General features: G+C 44.9%; 3 protein-coding genes across 3 annotated transcripts; all 3 read left to right on the top strand.

Annotated features, from left to right (window-relative positions):
* Nucleotides 1–4211: 4211 nt before the first annotated feature.
* On the top strand, nt 4212–4709 carry H6S33_001958 (uncharacterized protein; the record flags this gene model as incomplete). The annotated part of the gene is made up of 1 exon (XM_044833760.1): nt 4212–4709. One exon carries the CDS (start codon nt 4212–4214, stop codon nt 4707–4709), a length of 498 nt encoding a protein of 165 aa, XP_044693101.1.
* A 5950-nt stretch (nt 4710–10659) lies between these two features.
* On the top strand, nt 10660–11855 carry H6S33_001957 (uncharacterized protein; the record flags this gene model as incomplete). Its single annotated transcript, XM_044833759.1, has 5 exons — nt 10660–10689; nt 10785–10862; nt 11401–11411; nt 11649–11719; nt 11773–11855. 5 exons carry the CDS (start codon nt 10660–10662, stop codon nt 11853–11855), a joined length of 273 nt encoding a protein of 90 aa, XP_044693100.1.
* A 4505-nt stretch (nt 11856–16360) lies between these two features.
* On the top strand, nt 16361–17159 carry H6S33_001956 (uncharacterized protein; the record flags this gene model as incomplete). The annotated part of the gene is made up of 2 exons (XM_044833758.1): nt 16361–16394; nt 16453–17159. The coding sequence occupies 2 exons, from the start codon at nt 16361–16363 to the stop codon at nt 17157–17159; spliced, it is 741 nt and encodes a 246-aa protein (XP_044693099.1).
* Between the last annotated feature and the right edge of the window lie 5919 nt (nt 17160–23078).

The raw sequence follows: 23078 nt of genomic DNA, 5'->3' as shown, positions 1-23078 counted from the left end.
TCGGTGAGGAAATGTTGTTGCCTGGGCTGTGGGGTCTGCAGTAGCGGGAAGAGACAACACATCGCACGGGAGTCTTGGCACGACCTAGCCCACTTCCACCAGAGAGCCTCTTCCCTTACTTTCCGCAACCCTCGCAGAAACAAAACACCAACCTTTCTTTCTCAATTGCGACACGACACGGCACGATGTGGCATGGAAGAGTTTGTTCTGACGCCGTTGGCTTCGGAGGGAACTCGTCTATGTTAGATTAGTTCGCCTTTGGCTAAAACCGAATTATGAGAGCGGCGTCTCCGAGGGATAGTTCCATGCAGCCTGCCTCGACTGCCAACCGATAAGTACAACTATTTCGCAGAGGTAAACCATCACAGAAAATATTGGTCATCGAAAGTTTTAGTACAGGGCAGGCAGCAGATCGAGGTTACAGGCCGCGGCTCCGGCAGTGCGACCAGGAAACCGTAATTACCCTCACCTCACCTTCGGCCATCGCCGACTTACTCCAAAGGGCATATACTTATAATTACTGTTTGCGCGTTTAGGAGGTAATTGGGTCTAAGTCCCACAAAGAAATACCGCTTTCTAATTATATACTGTTGGTAAACTGACGGAGGACGCTTGCTTTACCGCCAGTCGAACAATCAACCCGCGCGGCGCGGGGTCGATGGATCTTCGCGCTGCGTTAGTCCGGGATACTACCGGCAGCCTGCATTCTCTACTTCTCTGCAAGCCAACCCCCACTTCTGTAGTGTGCCCATCCTACACCTGTACTACCCATTCACCGGCGTTGACGGCTCCGATATGAGTGATTGATCGGGAAGGCTTCAAGAGGTTCGGGGGGGGGGGGGGGGGGGGGGGGGGTGCGCTAGGGGAGGAGTACGAGTGAACGTCTAATTTTTTCTTGAGGGGGAGAACGCTGATAATTCAGACCCGAAAATGCTAGAGAGGGGGATGGTCGCTCTGTAAACGAATGGAGGTCTGTAGTACGAGAAGGGGGTCGAAGTCAACATGTCTTTCTATCCCACCGGAGTTCGAGAAGATTTCGGATGTGTTCGTTAACGACTCCACCATTTACCGGAAGTGTCGAGGATCACAGCAAGGCGAACTGTACTCCTTCGAAAGGACGTCAATCAGATTTGGGCCATCAATACTCCAGCATGATGGCATTCAGTGCAGTCCGTAGGATGATACTGATTGGGAGGTTCGTTCTGTGGCACTAGCCTCGAGTTGTTTCGAATAAGGTAGCAGGTAGCTTAGCATGAAACTGTAAATAATAGCACCTTCTTTATAACCATAGATGTTCTCTTGGCATTCTCTAGTACTTTCCCACTCCAGGAAATCCCAACCATCCATCTTCAATTCCCTCACACAAATAAGAAGCGACCCGCCAGTGTTAATCATGATATATCACTCGGAGATTGTGACCTTCGTCTGGCCTTCGTTGTGAGGCTTCCTAACGCCAAACCAGATGCCTTTTAAATAATAGTACATCCCCTGGACGGATAAAACCCCCAAATTCCACGACTAGGCCCCTCCACTAACTCCGCCAACGGGCCAGGCGCCGGCTTCACCGTAATTGAGATTCGGGAAAAAAACTGCTTGTTGGTAAAAACTGCTTGTTTTTGAACATTTCTTTAGTCTTAATCCGCGAGTTGTCGTCCAAGATCAATCGTTGTAGTATAGAGCACCAAGGTTGAAACCTTTATTCCTTTGGACCCCGTGACCTTAGAGATATCTGGCCCAGAAAGTGTAACATAATAAGAAAAGTCTATCGTAGACCACGTTAGATTTTTCGGAAAAGGTCTAAATGACACAGTCTTCTATAGAGTTCTCGGTAGACCTGCCCTAAAATAATACATGATGTAAGATGACACAGTTTGCTATCATCCGAAATGAATATACATATGGATGGATGGCTAAGCATTGACATCGAAGGGTTAGGGTTCTGCTTCACCTTGGCAGTGTGCCAAGCTTGAGTACCACTTCCAGCGCAGCATCAACTATCGGCGGTGGTCTAGTGGATAGACTGCAGTGTACGCTCGGTGTTTGTAGAACCTTTTCTTTTCTTTTCTTTTTTTTTTCTATTCTGATCTTTGATTTCTCTAGAGGAAGAAGGGATACATGTAAGTAGTAGGATTAGGAATCGAGCACTTGCCGGTACTTTTGTACTCTCGGGGTGAGGCTGAGTGGACTCTATCTTTTGATCGCGGCGAACTGTTTCATTTTGCATCATGTGTTATTGCAGGGCACGTATACCAAAAACTGTGTCATTTTAGAGCTATTCCATTTATTTGAGATTATAAAGATCTCTAACACAGGTTATTACACCATGCCTTAACGTTTTCGAGCAGTTCAATATCGGGCTGGTCTTGAAGTATTAACTCGAGAGGTTACTTGTATTGATGGTGGGGAGAAGAGAGGCTAGTCCTCTCTTCTCCAATTACAGTCAACTGCAAAAGTCTTGATTTTCCTTTTCCGCCTTGCATCAACCTTTTTTCAGAGAAATCAAAATTTACAAAAACCATATCATACCCCTGGAGGTTAGTTGAAGCCAAATCTTTCATATTGAAAAGGTAATAGAAATAAAAATAGTTTATGAAGCGACTAGATCACCTCAAACCAAAATACCTCCCATTTGGCACTTTGTCTGAAGTATTTCGCACCGTCTTGGCATTTTATGAGCGAAAATATTTTTAAAAAACAGCGCTAGGTAAGCCATGAAAAAAAACTAAGGCTTTTGCAGTTGACTGCAAGTGCAGAGTCTTCTCTCATGAGAACTAAGCTGGATTGTTCTCCTAACACGCATGGCGGTCATATTTATATACCGAAAGCGCCCAAATGTCATAATCCGCTAAGCTTTTGTAAAGCTACTGCTCATCGGACCAGGCAGTTCGGGCCTTTTCATAACTCAGAAAACCGCCGCCAGTGAATCGCCCGGCGGGTGAACTCGATGATGTAGTTATTGTTCTTGGTCTTTCTCTTGACCTCCCCCTATGTTAACAAATGCATCGTTAGTCTGGTCATCTTTCTTCACCGGAACCCTCTCCTGTGAAGTGGTAATAGGTATCAAGTTATGAATTGATAGAAGGATACTAACGGAGCTTGTTCTCTCCCATTGAGATAGCCGTACTATCCAGATAATGTTTGGATAGTACGTACTATTCGGATAGTATCAACTGTAACGGATATTGTTGAACCAAATAACAAAACTAACTTGCACTTCCTTTGCTGGTTCAAAGTGTTGTTCGGAACTTATGCCCGACCTTTTTGTCATGTTTCATTAAAGAACATCTCGGTCATCGTCAGTTGTGGTGATATTCCGTCCAATCAGGTTTTCTTGTTTCTCCCCCTACATGGTAGATGATGTCAGCTATCTGAATGGAATATTCTGTTCAGATTAATTCGTAATAGCAAAGGCTATCCGAATGGTACCCACTATCCAGATATTATCTTAATAGCTATCTCGTTCGGACAGAACATACCACGCACCCCCGAATACCAGGTAATTGGCCGGCGCAAGTCCTGACACTGCAGGATGCATGCAAGATCCTCTAGTATTATCCCAAGAATTCTTGCGGTCGGAGGTCTCCATGCTCCACTCGTGTCTAGACCCGAGAGAAAGGGTATAGGGCGTTGAAACACCGCTGCAGCTGTCGAGTAGGTGATGGTGAAGGTTCTTCTGCTTCTATTTATACCGGCAGAGAGAACACGTATGTTATCGGATCGTTGCAACATAGTTTGTTGTAGTACGGGTCAACAAGAGAGAGTACGGGTATCGAATTCGAAAGCTGTCCAAACCCGAAAACGAAGGGGATTCGTGGGGGTCTGAAACGGCCATGTATTGTATTGGCGGCTCATCGTGGCCTGTAAAGTACACTACACATAAGGCGATTTGCGGGGTCTGAGGCCGGAGCCTATTCTCCGGACACATAATCTTGGAGTGTGTGGGTGAGATACCTCGCTCCTGGTGTGTTTCTCTTATAATTAGTCGTTTCTAGGCATTGTTACTTTCATGCTTAGTATAAGGAACGTATGCAGCAAGATTCTGACCCTTGTAGAAACCATTCGGCTCTTGAAAAGAGATTTTTAATTCTCATTTCATCACTTCTAATCTTGAATGGCCTAACTATATATATTCGCAATACCGCCCTAATCTGCTAACAAAAAATATCAAACATATATATAACTTCTCCTCGAGTATCAATACTAAATCGAAGATGACCAGCTCCCAAGATACCAATAATGCAAACATCATGGAGCCCCAGTCTTCCGTCCCTCTCGGGGTTCGTCTCTCCCCCCCGCTCAATACTATAGCTCGCCTCGAAAAGCGCCGCAGCAAGCTCTATGAAATTCGCGACAGCTCCCGACTTAAGCTCCACCACAACGAGAACGGGATCTACTACGGGCTACGTTTCCAGTGTCCTGAGATCACGCCTCCCCTTAAGCTGTTCATCCGGGTGGGGCTGAAATGCTTCGAGGGCATGGATGTAGAGGGTGCGATGAACAGGATGGATCTGGATGTGCGGTCTAGGTTTACTGAGAGTATGGTGAAGCATCGCGCCTTGGTTATGTTGAAGAAGAGAATAGATAGGAGAATGGCGGAGGTGCAGGAGCTTTTAGATACGGCGAGGGTGGAAGCGGTAGATGTTAAGCAGAGTGGGAACCCGTATGCTAAGGTTGACTATAGACGTTTGAACTTAGATAGGTTTGACTGAGATGTCATATGAGGAAGTTCTTAACGTACACAATAGTACTAACGTAGGATCGAGGTCGTGTCAGCAGTGCAATATTGGGTTTAGCTATCACAATAATAAAAATTTAAAACCATGTGGTGCTTAAAGAGCTTTTTAGAAAAAATTTATCGTTTTGTGAAAAGGATAATAAGAATTATCTTTGATCCATAACATTCCCTCTAGCTAAGGCTTGCTTAACGTCTCAAGATGACCGAACTCCCAAAAAAGACCCTATCAGAGGTAGAAGCAATATATGTTCAAAATTCAAAGGGTCAGCCTTTTCACTATGCCAAGACATCTTCTATATTCCACGATAGCTAATGTCCTTCTAGAACCTGGAACACTTACTGATACTTCCACCACCTCGTCTCCACACCTGCCTTCCAAACCGTCATTTTCATCCTAATAGCCCATAAAACCAAGTTAACACTCTAAAATTATGAAAAACACTAAATTCGGCATATAATCCTTAAATGTATTTCCCCCTGTGCTCGAGTTGTGGTCCCTTTGACCACGTTACCCGGCTTCTCCCGTCAATCTCGAGTGATGGGGCGTGAAAAGAACGGTTTCCGCTCGATTTTCGTCTGGTGATATATATTATAGTAGTTTTGATACGAGTATCAATTCCCCGACAACCGTTTCGAAATTTCTTAAACCCTTCTATCCAGATATGGTTCCGATATTAGGGTGACCGTGAACTGCCCTTGACATGGATTTCGCACTCACCAGCGGTTGTTGAATGTGGTGTTGCGCGTCGCCCGCTCATGCCTACAGCCGCTAGAGAGGTGGCCATGGGTGGAGAGAGCGTTCAGAGATTTTTTGTGCCAGTGAAAAAGACAAGAACTAGAAACCTATTGTCCTGTCAAAATTCGCAAATGTCTGTTATTGAGGGGACGAGATCTAAAGTTACCGCTCTACCGGGCGCGCAGATCACCGGTTGCGCAGCGGAAGAGCGCAGTATGCGGCTCAAAACCCGTCAAATGAATCCGGGACGTTACGCACTAGTGGTCTGAAATAGCGACAGACCTCTCGAATCCGTGTGTTGAACTGTTGCTTCACGACTTCTCACCTCCGGAAAAGAAACCACGATGTTGGTCACAAGCAGAAAATCGCTGTGCTGTCCTGGTAAGGTTACCGAAGCTCGGAAGGAAAAGAAAAAAGGGACCTTAGGCAGCAACTTATGTAACTTAGGCGCAAGGCGAAAAATACAAGCTTTGACTTCCAATTCCTTCGATGTGCGTGCGTGGCGTGGAGCCTCAGGGTTAGGTGTGGTGTCTCAGAAGCACAACAACAACGCCGGAGGTACATCGAGGCAGTTACATGTCCGTATAATTGCCTTACCGTCGTACCAATAGTAATTCTTCGCAAAAAAAAAATTTGTAAACTTCGGGTCCTTAATCAATTACTTTCAAAAGAACTTACTCTTATCGTAGATTGAAGCCCGCCTATTCCCAATCTCTGCGCCCTCTCTTTCAACCTCTGCCGCAAAACAGCGGGAGGCAACACCGATGACTGTCCTGGATCGCAACACGATGAAAATAAATATCGTCGTAATATTATGCAGAATAGATATTGGCCTTCAAACATGACGTAGATGGTTAGTTACTCCTCTCATGACGATGAAACATCTTTTCAAGCCTCCCCCACCCCCCAAAATATTCAAGTCCTGGTTCACAAACTATCACTCGAGCGAGCGAGAATCCATGATGCAAGCAACTACACCATCTCAATCCCCATCACCACAATCAAGATCAATTTCATAATTAAATACGTGCTAAAGACATATCATGCTTCACTTAAGAATTATATATTCGCCATTTGTCACAGTAAATACACTACTATAAAAACCACCCAATGTACAAACCGCATTTTCAAGGCATACCAAACTTGAAGCTAAGGCGCTCTTCTCACCCTGGAGGAATATCACCAGATAATCGAGGCTTTTCCTTGGTGCTTAGTCGTCGAACTCTGGTCCTAGGGCATATTCTCACTTGCAGAGACTTCTCCTCGAAACAAAACACGCACACACACGAAAAAAGACCACTCACGTACCTCAACACCCCTTTCAACCGTACCACCGCCTCCATCGTGCCCATATGCCCTGCTTTAGATGGCATCGTGCCATACGAGGTGTAAGTCTTTCTCTCTTATCAAAATTAGAAAGTTAACTGATGAAAACACCAGATGGGGACAAGCCCAAGGCCGGAGAGGGAGCGGCTCCTGCCCCTCTCGGCAAAAGAGCGGTGGTGCTCTGATACCACTGCTTTGGGGTTCATCCACCGCCTGCCTTCTCCTTCCTCTCCTCCCTGCTTTTCGTGTGTCTGTGGGTCTCTCGATTCACTGCACATACCAGCTGCGAGCGGCTGGGCGGCAGTCGCAGAAGAGTGGGTAGTCTGAAAAGCGCAAAAGAGACACCCTGGAGGCAGAGGAAGCTGGGAAAATAGAGGCTTCCGCTGCGGGATCTTCAGCTGAAGGATCTTCTACTGAGTAGACGAAACGGTCTGCTTCCGAGGTGGGTGCTGGGGGCAATGTAAGTTTCTTTTCCATCAGCCATCGATTATCTAGAACACTTATCTAATTTCGCTGCTCTCGATCAAGTGGTGGAACATGTGGGCGTAGGCCTGTATGTAAATCGCTCCTTTCTCCTTGATAGTGTTTTTTTTTTGAATATTTCACTAACTTCGTTACTCTTCAGGCCGCCAATTAATTACGGTGGTTGCGGGTCCTGTGGGACTGGGCCGGGCCAGAACAACCTTTAGTATGTTATGTTTCTTTCCAGTGCTCGTTGATTTCGTGTATTATTTAGCTGACTTTACTCTTCTTAATCAGGATAGGGGCGTTCTGCCTCTCCAATGTATGTGAGTTACTCCTATCATTAATCAATCATGTGGAATATTTGACTAACCTTCCTGCTCTCACCAGGTGCCGGGGCCCTCCAAGTTTTCACCCACATGGTGGGCTGGGCCTTTGTCCTTGCACCATTGGCCTCCGCTCCCCCACTTCCTACCTCTCATTGCATGCCTTTAGGCCGAGGGGTAGGGAGTGGAACGTGTGGACGTTGGATGTAAGTTTCTCTTCTCTCCGTTCACCTATCGTTTTTGATATTTAGCTAACCTTCCTGCTCGCAAACAGAAGCCTCAGAGGCAATGTTTCCAGCAACTGGTAAGCCGGGTCTCCGCCCATATGCCATTGAGAGACGGTGGCATAATTACTCCCCACATTGCGTGGGTGAGAAGGCACCATTATGCGGCACCATTATGTGGCACATAGAAGGTCGGATGAAGTGAGCGAGGGGAAAGCAGTCGGAGTTGATAGGGGGATTGGACAGGGAAGGCGGGGGGCGCTAGATGTAAGTATCTCTCCCCGTATCTACTTTCATCTTCCGCTAACCCACATATCTAAAATAGCTGGGGAAGCGCAAAAAAGGTCCAGTCCATGGGGGCGGAGAAGTGAGCCCTACCTCATTGTGTGCCCGGTGACGGGCCTGGGGGCTAGGGACAGGAATGGAGGTTGTTATCATCCATCATAATTAAAGACTTGAAAACAATACTGACGTAAATCTATCTCTTTTTCCTAGATCGACGTTATACTGTAAGGGAGACCAGCGTTGTCTATCCGGCGCACCTACAGGTGTGGCGGTCAAACGAAGGTTAGTTAGTAGTATATTCCATTTTAACGTGACAACTTACTAAATATTAATCAGGGCATATCCGCCTGGTAGGGACGGCAGGTCAAGGCAATGAGGACTCTTTCCCGAGTGGAAGAGCCTCGTTTGTCCTTGTATCCTGTAAAAAAGAAGAGTTGGCCGCGGGCTGGATCTTGAGCTTGTCGTCGAGCATAACCGGTGGATCCGGATCGGGTTGCTGCGGGTAAGTTTCTATCTCCTAACCCCTTTATTAGGAGGACTATCATTGACGTTTTATCACTGAGCAGGCTTTACCTCAACTGGCATCCGCAATTGTCCTGCCCTTGCCCCTAAGGCACCCTGGTAAGTAGTCACGATTATCCCATCCCATGATCATTGACATTTGCAAAAGAAACTCACCATGATATAATCGCTGACAATCAGAAAGGGTCCGAGAAGCACATCGATGCTATCCGGTGGTCTGGTGCTTCCAAGTCGCCGACCCTGCGGTCTTTGCCTGGTGATTATTTATGATCCGGGTCGCACCCGTATCTACGGCGCTCTATGATCGGGGTCGCGCCCCGATCTGCAGTATCTGCAGCGCCCGCATTTCCTCTCGCCCATTGGGCCTCCCTCCCCCCTCCGCCTCTCGTCACCGACACCGGGTCCGAGACCTCTGTAGTCTGGTGCTTCGTGTCGCCGACCCTCCCTCCTGCAACACAGGCCACTCCGGGGCAGCATTCAATACCCCCTTTTTCCGGCCAAGGGAGCCTTTATCGGAGAGATTACCTGCCGTGGGGTAGTAAATTCTACCCTTAACGAGCGTGCGCCTCCCTGGTTGGTTATCCGGTCCCTCCTGTCTGGTTCTTCGACGTCGCCGACCCGCCTCCGCTTCTCCTGGCAGCCTGCCAATGCGCAGCACCGCATTGGGTTCCACTACGCGTGCGAGTTCCCCGATCGAGTGGGGTGGGCCAAATATGCTTTGGTTAGTACAAAATCCGTTCATTAGATTGATTGTCGTTTGGAACTGATAACTAACCATTCTCCATACAATAGCAGCAGCCTATCTGGGTGGTCCCAGGTGGCGCTGGCGCCATCCTTCCCTCCGGGTGTGCTTGGGAGCCCTAGATGGGTTGATCAGGGTGGTATCTCGAAGGATTAATGTGGCAGACTTGCCTGCCGGGTCCCAGAGGGGATCCGGTGCGTGATCGGTGTGTTGTGGGGTTTGGGGTGCCTTTGCCCGCTACAGCGGGCAAAGATGAAATAAAATCTTTTTGTTTTTTCTCTTGGTTTTCTATTGTGATTTCCTCGTGATTTGTGATTTCTGTCGACTGTCGATGTGTTGTGGCGTCCGAGAGTGATACCTACATGTGCCTTTCCCGGTCCCAGTCCACCGCCTTCTCCTACCGGCTCGTAATATCTAAGGCCTTAATTATATCTTCAGCTTTGTTTGACAATGCCCTTTGATTGAGAACGTCTTTAAATATCTTTATTTTACGTAGTACTCATTATTATATATCCGTTTCTTGGGCGCCCTTTCTTTCCAAAAATATGATTCTGACCTTCCTTCATTATAGTTTACAGAGTGCCGGAACATGAATATTTCTTAAACCGAATTTGGTACCTACATATCCGATATTCCATCATTTTTCTCATATTTCATTCTCATATATAGGTTACCTTCGAACCGTCTCCAGAGGTTGTAACATTGCATTATATCTGCCACTGTCCTACGGCCACATAAACGGGTGAGTATACGATTAACCAAACCCTCCGGTATTCAGTGATACGGTTGCTTCCCACAGCACTGTAATGCCGGTCGTACAAGAAGAATAAATACTATACTCATTTATCGTGTCTCTGTCCGCACCGCCCAGCATAAGAATAAGGGTAAACAAGTAAGAACACTCCCAAACATCATATTTGGTCCTAGACATTGACCACGAAGCTACATATACGCACGCACCACAGACTAAACTATACGATTGGTACAAGTACAACTATAATCTCAACCTCTCCCCAGTATTCAAAACTATCGTAGCCCGCTAAAGGTATTATACCCCGTTCAATCCCATTCCGTCTTTATCATTCGCCCCGGCCAAGAATTGAGGGCATGCCCTAAGTCCGGTAAAAGCACCCCCCTTGGCTCAAACTTAATAGTTTTAATAATAGGAAGTACTCTCCTCCGCACTCTTGACATTCTTTTCACATTTACAAAAGAAAGCATTTACCTCGAGGGGATCACATGTTTCATCCCAGCAGCGATTTTCTCCTCGATTGCGGCAGGCTTGCGGCAGGCGGTGAAACATGCGCTCTACTGGAGCTGATAATTTTATTGTGGGCTCTCTTGCTCTCTCTTGGTTTCCTCATCGTTCTTGAGATATGATCTTCGGCTCCATTGCTGATATTTGGTTGTTTTGACATGAATTTAGGTGTTGATGTGTTTTATCTCCTCGGATTATTCACTCCCATCCATATATCCTCTCCCCAAGTTCCTCTGTCTTCCGGAGGTCTGCTCTTCCGTTTTCTTTGCACTTCCTCATCAAGGACTCGGATCTTTACTCTCTTCGCTGTCACTTAACCACCATTTCGTACCGATTTTTCATTTTTCACCCATTTTTCATTAATGTTTGTATTTTGGCCTGTGTGCTTTTTTTCTTTCCCACAGAAACTCCTTCTTCCACAGATCCATGCTTCCCAAAGGTTGACCGATCAGCCTTTTCCAACTACAAGCCCCCCATATCCTACTCCTCTCTACTTGAAACCCTCCCTTCTTGATTTTCATCGGTCTACGAGCGAGTACGGCGGTGAAGAGATATTCTCATCCGCATAGAAGACAATCTTCAGATTTTACAATTCCCCTGTAGTCATTTTAACCTCATTCTCTAGCATTGCGCCAAGTAAAAGCAATCATACACTCTCTCCTCATTTTTTCCCTTCTTCCGAAGACCGCTAATTAACACCATACTCTCACATCCAGCCCTCTTAGATTCACTTTTCGTCCTTTTATTCGGGAACGATCTCTGCTTTGATGATGGTGTCTGAAAGTACGCTGCATGGTAGGTTTCTTTTACATTGCCGAAAACACTCATCTTCAATGTATCAGCATCACCATCATATCCGCCAAACTGGCCATGAATCACCGTTCCGACTCTGCAGTATTGGGTCTGAAATCTGACCTGGCAAATCTCTACACATCTTCCCAATTTACTAGTTTTTCCCTAATCAACATCTCTTTACACGTTGCCTGCCTGCAGTATATTCTCTTCTACGTTGATTCTAAAACCACGTTTGAGGTTCCGATATTCTAGTATAGCCGGAAGAGTGGAGCTCTACCCCTTTTACGTGCGGGTCTCATTACCTTCAAGTACGTCTTCTCCTCATTATATACGTTCTCGAATCTTCACTAATATTCTACAGTACGCATAACTACACAAGCCCAAACCGAAAGCATATTATATCCAAAGCCCACCACCTGCGAAACGACCTACGCATTAATCTAACTCCATCAAAATATATAACCAGCATTTGGCTGCAGCATCCCACAACAAACGCCGTGTTGCCTTTTCTTTATAATTGAAATTCGTCTTTGTTTTGTTTCTTGTGTTCTAAAACTAGAACTGTTTGACAAAACCTTATGACCCCTACTACTTTCATCACAACGAGAGCGGACGTTCCGTTCATGCCTTCCAACGGAAATAAACGCCTTTGGAAAAGTTTCTTTTACAGTCCACATGATAATCTTCTCTCTCAACGCGACGACAGAACATGAGTCAAGCTCCCCAAAAGCCCCTCTTCCCACTTCCGTCGTACAGAGATGTCGGGACTGCATCACAACCGGTCACTCGTTCACAGGTTCTCACTCGGGCCTTGGCAGGTTTCCGGATAAGAAATGTATCTATCTTCATCGCATAACATATTCTTCTTCGAGCTGTGCTCAAACAGCCAGAGAATGGAGAAGGAGATATTTGGATTATGGTTAACGGCTATTTGAAATATAATTTATTGATTTTATGCAATATCCGTAGTGATAGGGGAGCCTGAGACTTCGTGGGAAACCCATGAGACTGTCAGAAAGCAAGAGAAGCGGGAAAACATCGAGCTCGAGTTTCAAATTTTATTCTATCAATTTTGACAGTTTCAATAACTATGTATACTCACTTATCTTTCTTGCCATTCAAGTCCCTATATATTCGATATAAGACTAGATTAATATGGTTGCAGACATTTCATGAGCTCATGAGAACGGGCACATCATTCATGTGAATTTCTCTCAAACGGTGAGTCCGGTCTCGAGCAACGCCATTCCCACCACTAAAAACCTATACGACAATTGCGTGGTGGTGGCCAGCAAACACTGCGACAGGGCGGGGCCTCACCAAGGCAACGCAGATAACACGAACGCAGGCAGACAAACTAATGGTAATGGCAATAGGCTGCAAAGATTATACAAAAGAACTATTCGCAACATATCTATACTCAGCCAGGACCAGTCTTCCACACTCCCGCTCGACACAGGTCGGCAAGAGACAATCAATGGATATAACTCTCAGATAGTACCGCCTCATTGTAGCCCAGAAGAGAAAGTAGAAAGAAACTAAATTTGGTAGATGTTTTCTTGGTTTCCTCGGTATCCGTCCCTTTTCTTCCCCATCATTCTCCTCCCTTCTTTTCTTTATAGACAAACAGCGCCCTCCTTTATATACCATGGGTCCGAGTCCCGACAAGTGGTGGTGGTCCGAGTTCAAGAAAACTAAATCACTTGTATATGAACAGTCAGCCAATGCAGCAGTGAGCGTTGGAGAGGACAGAGGTAAGGGTACGCAACAATTTCACAGCTTGGTTTGGTGCTCCGCCAGCTGTACTTGGTGTTCGTCAAATATACTGTATTTCTGTTTGTGAAAGGTCCCTTAAACTCCTCCTTTATTATTGGTCCATTCCCGGAATAATATCTGTGAGAGTTATTACAGAGTGCTCATTTTTCTAGTATTGTTTTGTATAGCACCCTTCCTTTTACTCGATACGGGGCAGGGGCGGAGTTGCACTCCCGAAAGCCTGTGTTAGATAACTAATACTTTAAGAAAGATTTATAAAGAATCTGTAAAAGCATATTTTGAGACCTTTTATATATCTTACTCCTCCACAGTACGTATATCCTAACTCTCTCGACGAATAGACCTTTCCGTAGTAGTCTTAGAGTAGTCTAATATGTATTGCCTCAACGTCCATATGGAAAATATACTTCGACGTACGCGGAGAAGCGTGGTTCTATTTTCCATCAATTATTAAAACTGTTGCGAGCTAAGAATCTCGCAACCCACGAAAAATCCCCGACAATGGCCACAAATGCAGTACAAGGTATGATGTTCATAAATCATCCCTCACTGTCTGTCGCCCTAGCAAGGAATATCACTTGGCAGCACCCCGTTGGTGTTTTGTTGGTGAGCTTGAATTATAAATGTTATGAGCTTGAATTATAAATGTTCTGATATTCAATACCTACTCAGAAGTATTTTTAAAACAGGCTACACAATGTTGCCTGCTATCCCGGGGTTGTGGCCTTTTGGGCTGCGTCCTGTGTGAGCCTTCCCGGCCCTGAGCATTCCCTTATCATTCGCGTACATATTGTTAGCTTTAGCCTCTCACCCTCCATTACAGGCTATATAGCCAGTTATTTCATTATATGAAGCAACGGGGAGCTGTAGCTGGTTGAGAGGGTTTCATAAATAAAATGGAAAAGAATGAATATTAACCCAACCAACGCCTTTATAGTTCTTCTCTTGTTATACACAGATACCTAAGAGTAGCTGCTATATATCTCTGGCACTATGTAGCATTGAATCTAACAGCGTCCCAAATAATGGTTTGCCCTACTACTGGGCGGAGGTAATGGTGTGTTGGCTTGAAGACAGTAACATATCAAAGTGCGAGCCTCCCCCGGGGGGTGGGGGGTTGGTCTTGCGTAGGTCCAAGAACCTATTGGTTGGGAGGAGATATATCAAACGGCTGGGGTAGCCAAAAGCTGGCGACTCTACCAGAGTTAGGGGGAGATTGACGTATCTAGCCTTCGACATCTATGTCTCAAGAAAATCATATGTTAGTGGTTAGGTAATTTATGTGTGCTTCTTGGGAATCGTCGTAGTGAAAAGGCGAAGAAATGGGTCATTACGAAAGTGCGAAGATCTCAAGAACAACCCCCCACCGCGTGCCAACTCTTTTGATCAGGCCATGATCGCTCCAACTTACTCCCATATATTTGTAACACTGGAATGGTAATCATATAAAAGCCTTAAGCCCCCTTCTTCAAACATCTACAGAAACGAACATTGGTATGCAGCGGCTAAGCCACCCTACTCTTTCCTTTAGAGATTTCAACCTCCGGCTCTCTTCAGGGGTAGAAAGCATCATCGTGGTTCCCGGTATCCGATCTTGAGCTTGTGATTGAATCGTTACGAGCATTGGGAAGGCAAACGCCATGACGAGCCTCCTCGACGTCTGTAGACCTGATATACCACGGTTTCCCTTACTGAGATGATTTCCTTATAGCTTTCTACTGTTTTTATCTCCACAACTACAGTCAGTTCTCGTTCCGGCATCTTAGAAATATCGGGTAATCCAGCCTACCCATTCTACATCAAACCCTTATGACCTACCTCTTCGAACCTAGAGTGGAATAACAAAGATTGAAAGATAGGTTTGGTGGTTATAACTTTGGATGCTCGAGCTCTCGGAGTCTGTTCTGTCCCACAAGAAAAGCGTCGGTCGGTATTGGATATGGTAATTAAATCTAAACCTGAAGAATTAATGTTAATGCCATAACTTGAGAACACTCAAACCGTTTCAATGGAAACGATGTTGGTCTTCATTAGTCTCATGTCATCATGTGTGTGATATCGGCACCTGTACAAATAACATGATAGACAACCGTTTAGCTCGTCAGTAATCAACTACGTTCGTCCGGCCTTATCATTGTAGATCGGCTATCTTAAAAGAATCATGTATTATATAGGAGTGGGAATTGACTCCTCTTGCAGTTCATGCTGGGGATGGAGACTGGAGAGGGGGGGGGGTTCTTACTTACGTCCTTTCTTTCTCTTTCTTTTCTTCTTTTTCTTGCTGTCTGGGAGAAAGAGTAAATTCGTCATCTTATGGACCACAATAAGAGTCTTGGTCAAAGGAAGGGTACTCTGGACACCGAACTAGGTGAGAACAAAGCTCATTATGTTTCTTGTTTGCATACCCCAAAGTAGTACGTTGCAGATATTGGTATTGTTTTCAGATTCACTTGCTTTTGTGTCGCATCGGATCATAAGTGGCAAGTGGCGGTAGCGGGTACTGGCGAACATTGGGCCTGTTGTATGCTGATTTGAACCTGAACAACTTTGTAGTTAACAGCAAAGTCACCACCTCTTTGAAAGCTCTTATCTCTCGCAACAACCCTCTCTTCACTCTTTCAATAAAGTTCCTCTCTGGAAAACCGGCCACTCCCTATCCTCTGCCCCTACAAGCTAACCTTTCACGTTCAAAGGGACACCAGTCGAGTAGCTCTCTCTACAACATTGTGGACTGCCTGTCGACGCTGTCCCACTAAAACCCCACAACAGGCCCTCCACCTCCTTCTCAACCCTTCTCACATTCGTCTGTCTCAACTAGTCTTCCTACAACTCTCCACAATCTTTGTTAATTATCACCTCTGTCTCCCCCGCTCCGCGCCTGCTCTTTCCAGGCCACAGACCACACCGTGCGTTGAAGTGGGACTCACCACAGACCCAGAACCTATCAAGAACACACAAACAATTTACCGTCCTTTACCACACCATCTGAAGTCGCTCTCCCTTTGCTCACTCACGGAATTCACCTTGTGATTACCCCAACAGCCTTTATCTTCACAGGCTTTTACCCCGAAGGTTGTCACCAAGGCGTCCACAAGGATATCCATCCCGCAAATACCGACACCTAGACGTGCTCAAAGAAACAAAATCTAGAGGTCCCTCAGTTGGCAAGTGAAATGAACCGTAAACGTCGTCACTCGGGTAAAGGAGGTACGTATCAAATTTTCTACCGCTCATTCGCAGTCAGTTTTTAACATTTTTTGATTAGCAATCCGGCAAAACAAGAAGACACGGCGGGGAAATATCAGTTTTGTTGACCCCAGTGGTCCGGTTTCCTCCAGCGCTCCAACGGGGAGGACTACCTCTGCTTCCTTCAACACTCCTACTCTCCCCAGCACCCCTGCCGGCCATACCGCTCCTGCTTTCCCGAGTAGTCTTTCCGATGAACAGCACACCTGGCTTGAATCCAATATCACCCTGGATGGAAGCACTGCACTTAAGCTTGTCTTAGTCATGCAAAGATTCAGAGAGCGGTTCCGCATTCCAATCACACATGCTGGTGTCTGCAACAAGTATTACTCCATGGTGTTGATAAACAGCATAATAGAGACGCCAAAGCATCAGCGACCCGTTCCCTGTGATAACTATCACTATCTTCGACTCCAATACTTTGTGGCTTTTGAAGATCACGTTACAATTCCCGGGGATGATGAGATGGAAGAATCATACCTACGGGACGGATTTCCAAGCCGAGGTGAAGCGTGCTTCACTAAACCACCAACAAGAAGAATGCATCCGATTCACCCAAGATACACATACATCACACAACTATTGTGGGAAACCGGCTACACATGGATGCAAATAATGTGGCTCTTTGGTGTCCAGGCGAAGGAAGCGACGTTCAGGATTGATGACCGAGTCTGGAATATCACCACTCCTAAATTCTTGGAAGCATGGGCCAAGATTAAATCATAGTCCCTTTTATATGCTGTGCTGGAACTGGGAGGAAGGATATCATCAGCACAGCACACAACTTTTTATATTTCGCTCGTTTTATAGTTACTACCTTCGTTTAGTTTAAGTCTCTCTTTATGAAATAAGTTCACATAACGGTTTTAAAGTGGTGCAGTTCCTACCTGTTCAAATTCATCTATTTGACATCTGTAGCCTAGTAATGGACGTGATCCAGAGGGTCCCCGGGATATACTATTACTATTTGATTTTATCTGTAAGTCTATATCTACTCAATGAGACATAGTAATGGAAAGATAGGACATTCGCTGTTCTAGCGGGCAACTAAGAAATAATCTAGGGATGACATTGGAATGGCATACGTGAACTCAGATGACACCACTACAGATATATTAATCCTCCACTGGTAGCTCATTTCCTTTGAGGGTGGTCAGTGGTCGCTCCGTTTCTCCGGTGTTTTTCTAGATGTTTGTAGAGATCGTACAGACACCATGGGTTGTGTTAGTCGTAGGATTCAGAGTAATGGGAGTGTATGGTCGTGTCATTTCAAGTCGTGATTGATTTGGGGGCTGAAAGAAGTTGTCTGGTTTGACCGACAAAGTTGAGGTGAGGTTATAAGTGAGTGATGATGGGGTTCTTCCTCGATGGGGCTATTCCTCGCGTAAGCAAAGAATCCCACTAAAACCGGTGAACAGGTCGGAAAACCGCGAGGTTTAACGGCATCAAAGATCTGTTCGCAGATTTTGATATTGTGGCAATTGTTCGGCTTGGATTGCCCCACCATTCGAGAGCTTTTTGTAGGCAGTGTATGTACTTATATACAATCAACAGCAGGGTTTCAGAGTCTAAAGTAATACGAGACATGAAGTTGCACGATGTTAGTGAAAAAGTAAATATATACTAGCACGCGCAGGCCAAGTAAAAAGACAAGTTAATTAGCTTCAAATTGATCAAAATTGCAGGTATGATGTGCCCTCCCTTAAGAAAGTCAGAGTACAACTCATTTCGCAAAACTTGAAAAAAAATTTGAACTCTGCACTTTATATCCCTGTAGATAGCCTAGCCACATTTCAAATATTCTGGTGATTTACTTTTTGGAGTGATACACGTTTTGATCTGAAACAAATTACAAATGGGAGTTCATGTTTGAGGGACATCTTGTACGAAACACTAACTGAACACCAAAAGATTTAACCACGGCTTCCTCGTAAACAGTACTCATCAGTTGTTCAGATACTTCAAGCTTAAGGATTAACCGTCTATTGCCATTCTCAACACTTTTAACTGCCATTCCAATCCTGTTCTAACTCAGTTCTCAATGTCAAAATAAAATGGAAATGAAAACCTATTTCTCTAGCACTATTAACAGATGAGAGTATTTTTGTATATCCAATCAACGCCTGTCCATCTGGTTCTCAATAATGATTGCAACAACCCTTTGGTTCAAAACGGCTACATACATGTATGTCGATATCTTGCCGCCCATAGCCTTTCTACGGCGAAGTTAAACGTGATATTTTCCATTTCCCGCTACCATTCCGAGCTCAAATTCGGATGGTTGAAACCAACTAAATTACTATTAAACAATAAAGTCTCATTTGATTTCTTCACCCGCAGAGGGTTCTGGGTGATCCCATGAGGTTCTTGCAAACCCCTTCGATCACTCAGGACCGGAAGTCTAATACTCTCCTGGAACAGATTCATCTCCCGAGAGACCTCAGAGAACAAAGCCTAGCATTCTTCTAAAATTCAGACAACCTTAAATCTAGGCGCCGCTATTAAAATTTCACCCCCCTTCCCCCGGCCTCTCACTGGGGAATATAGAACCACATCCTTGTAGGTACGCGGCCTATACACCAACACTCCGCATATTATCCATGGTAATATAAGTTCCGAGCAGGTATCCCGGAACCTGCTGGAGACACTGAAGGTTCAAGAACCATACGTTTCCTCTTCGTCCGTATATAAAGCGCTTTTATCGTTCCCCTCTTTACTTTCTTCCTTCTTTCTGCTTTCTTCATCATCTTTCCTTTGTCCTTATCCTTACCTCAATGGAGGTTAACCGGGATCTTTGCTCGCCTTACAAAGCGTCTGAGAGAAGGAGCTCCGTCATCCATCATTCCTTCTCCCTATTTTCTGGAACCTGGATATTCTTGTATTTCCATCTGGAAACGAAGTACTTTTCTATCCATTATTTCGGATAGCTATCATTCGTTCTAATTTCATTAGAATACTGGTATCTGAGCATACCCATGGGATGGAGCTCCTCTGACAGAAAACAACATTGACTAAGGTTAGTCCATCGTTCAACATACTTCTAAAAGTCAGTATACATATATATTTGTAGCTGACATTTGGCTTGGTGATAAAGCATTCTGCTAGGTCGTTGGCCAGCGAGATTTCTCACCGCCTGCCTTGGGGGACAATTTAGAAGATAGATTTTGTGAGTTTCTCTCAAAAGTCACTCAAGTTAGTTCGTCGTTACTAATATACCGTAGTTCTAGTTTGTAAATTCGGAAGGGGACCAGTATATTTCATCAATCCAGCCATCATTAATGGGTCCTTATTATACTAATATTAGTATAGTGTATCTAAACATTACTGCCCTTCCTCCAAGCTATGGAGGATCTTCTGTGAGTTATCTGATCTGGTCTGAATTAAATGTTGTTAACTTAATAGTTTGTTCCATAGAGCGTCTCATCAACGCATCAACACTGGTTCGAAGCGGTCATCGATACGCTTCCCCTGGCTGTTTTCCTTGGAAACTCCAAGTGTAAGGTATACCCGCTATATTTATATCCTTGACGCATTATCTGACGCTCTGAGCAGTTTGGAGTCAGTATAGTACGGTTGGCTACTCATTGCTATTACCACCCAGATAGGGACCAATAACTACCCGACACCATGTCATCAGGGTCGAAGAAGCCCTGCAGGGGCTTTGGTTCAGGAAAGGCATTCTTCGGAGCCTGCTCTTAATCCATAGGAATCTTTGGCAGATGCTTGACTGCATTCCTCGCCCGCCTCCCTTCTCTCAGTTCATACGCACTGATGAAATATCGTGCCATGAAGATGGAGATGATTTTGATACAGAACTGGATGATTCGGGGTTCCGTCCCCAATATCTGAGTGGCTCTATCGAGGCCCCTCCCTCTCTCTTCATCCGGGTGGTGCGCCGCTCTCCGCTGGTTTACTTTTACATGAGCGATTCAACATAATCGAACATCTCTCTTCCCCCCCCGCCCTGCGTCAAGGAAATGATTTTCCATGGGTTTTTCAATCTTGGATTATATATCTCAGTCAATTCTCCCAGCAGGATAATAGAGCTGAAGGAGAACGGACATATTCTCCTCAAGGGTTTTTTGAGAAGTATGGTTACCCCCCCCGGGGCCAATTTTCGATTCATGGAAATAATTTTCCCGCCGGGCTTAGGGCTTTCAGCTAACATACTTCCAGGTGAAGATAAGTAACTTCTTATAATTTGAGTAGAGGCGACCTATTCACCCTTCGATATCCTCCTGTGAGGTCACTGCTTCGTTGTTTCACCAATCGCTGCCCCTGAATACCGATTCATCCTCGTTCTTGACTTTTTCTCGCAGTGGGTGTCAAACGTCTTGCACAGGGGCTCATATCATTGGCCAATTGACGTCCCCAAGGTTGATTGGCTAATTGACGTCCCCAAAGTCGTTTGGAGGTCTGTCCCGGCTTGGTGAGCGGTGCGAATTATCCCACCACCGCTATACCATATTTAGCGGGGCGCATAGTGACCGTCCTTTCTCTGCTTGCCCTGATTTGTCGGGTCGCGGAGCAATATCCGATATTCGTTCCTTTCCCGCTTTTTTCTCTGTCTTCTCGGCATCGTTTTTTTCTATTTTGTTTTTCTGTATGGTGGGAGCACTACTCTTCTGTGCCTCATGATATGTATGATACCAGCTTGGAAGTACTAGCACCTGTCGTCTCACTCTCATCTCAAAGTCTACCTTTTCCAGACATTGTCTCTCTTTTGCGGTTCGGGCTTGGAGAGAACTCGTCAAGTGACTCCGTATCTGGGAGTTTTGTGCGAGGGTATTAATGCGCTCCCCGAACTTGTTTCTGATTGGCTAGTACGTCGTGTCGGAAATAAATCGGATATGCTGCGTTTCTTTGTTCCGCGTGACCTGTGTCTTTTCATGCTTAGTTAGAAAATATACTCTTTTTTACGACTTGACAATATCTGTGACAATCATCCTGACTTGCGTGTGAACATATGCCTGCCAAGCCTGGCTTTTATCTCCTTTCATCTTATGGAATATCTTGGCTTACTATATTAGAGCTCTGTCCCGACCTGTGTGAAGAATTAATCAATTCGTTTTAATCCCATGCTTGCCTCTATCGTAGAACAAACCTGACAGAAGGAAGAGTATACAGCTCTACAAAAAGGTGGAGGAAATATGTGACTTTCCTGTGGTAATCATAGAAAATATCAAGTAAGGCATGGAGTTTATGTTCCCCCTAGATAAAGCAGATAAGACGAAAAAAGCAAATTGATGGGAAAACAGCAGAAAAAGACATGTAAGAGACTGAAAGTAATCTCTGCACTGTGCGATCGATACCATGTGGTCCTTCTCACGAGGGACGTGTCATCCTTGGCGAAATATACCCCAGCGAGATTTCACTCTCCTCCGGGCAGCCACATCTTCCCGCCTTGCCAAGTACTTGGCAAGGAATCCCGCCAGGAGTATCAAGACGTGTTCGTTGATGAAATTGAATTGGGATTGAAGCGGGAAAATACACTTCTGTAGTGGGTTTTATTTCTAGGGTTGGACCCACGGTGCTGCGATAGATAATTGTTTTGGCTCTCATGTGCTGATGGTACTACATGTCGCCGGGAATGTATATATCCCCCTCCCAGGTAATAGCATATTGCTTCGAACTTAGACCAATAGCCCAAGATTAGCAAGAGATCAAAGAGGCAGTAATGGCCCTGAAAACGGCTCATGAACACCCCGGCGGTGAACAGGTTTTATACGGGGATAAACCAGAATCTCACTTTTCCCTAGTCTCATATATATCACTTGGATCTCGTACTCGACCTTGAGCATTATCACCCAGTACTAATATCGAATTAAATGTTAAAAACAGTCAAAGTCTTCTACTACGCCTTCGCTTGGGATTATAACGTCAGGGTAAAGATCCCGATGATTTGATCCCCAACGACGAAGAAAACTTTCAATAAGTACATAATTAAATCATGTGGAAGGGCGATTCCCTTAATTTAAGAAGTCCTGGATAGCAAATCTTTGCTGTAACTAACTGTAGTGATAATCCTCCGAGTCTATATATTCAACTACTGGTGCTATTACTCTAGCTAGAATTTTAATGCTACCTTTTTCTGCGACCTTCGATACCAGAAGTACTCGCAAGAACGTACAATCACATAAACCATACAGAAGTAGTCCTTACATCTATTCTTAGTATTTGTCGTACAGGCTATAAAATACTTCAAGTATCGTTTATTACTCGCAAATTCATGACGTTTCTGAACACGACTACTATTGAATCATACAATACAAAAAGCGCCAAATCCACCTTTTTGTATGTCATGCAATATTGGTCGTGTTCGGAAACGCCATAAAATTACGAGTAGCTTTCTTCCGTACTATAAACGGAAGACTATACACTAGGATAATAAATTGATAATCTAAGAGATCCAAGTCAACCTTTGAGCGGTGGGAAAAGAGAGATAATACAAATTGTTTTTTGAATAGTTAATTTTTTTTTTTATTTGTAAGTAGCGGTGGATGTATGTAGGGTAGTTCTGGGGTAGTGCGATATTGTCATAGCTTAAGGGCTGCATACAATTAATGAATTAAACAAAAAAACAAAAAGTCAACCTTTGAGCGCTGGATCATAAATTATCACTCGATAGCATTTTTACGATAGAAA

The sequence above is a fragment of the Morchella sextelata genome (assembly GCF_020137385.1).
Source record: "Morchella sextelata strain SCLS chromosome Unknown scls_12, whole genome shotgun sequence".
In the NCBI taxonomy this organism is placed as follows: Eukaryota; Fungi; Ascomycota; class Pezizomycetes; order Pezizales; family Morchellaceae; genus Morchella; species Morchella sextelata.
The sequence above is the reverse complement of the archived record's forward strand: the minus strand, read 5'-3'. Positions and strand labels throughout refer to the sequence as shown.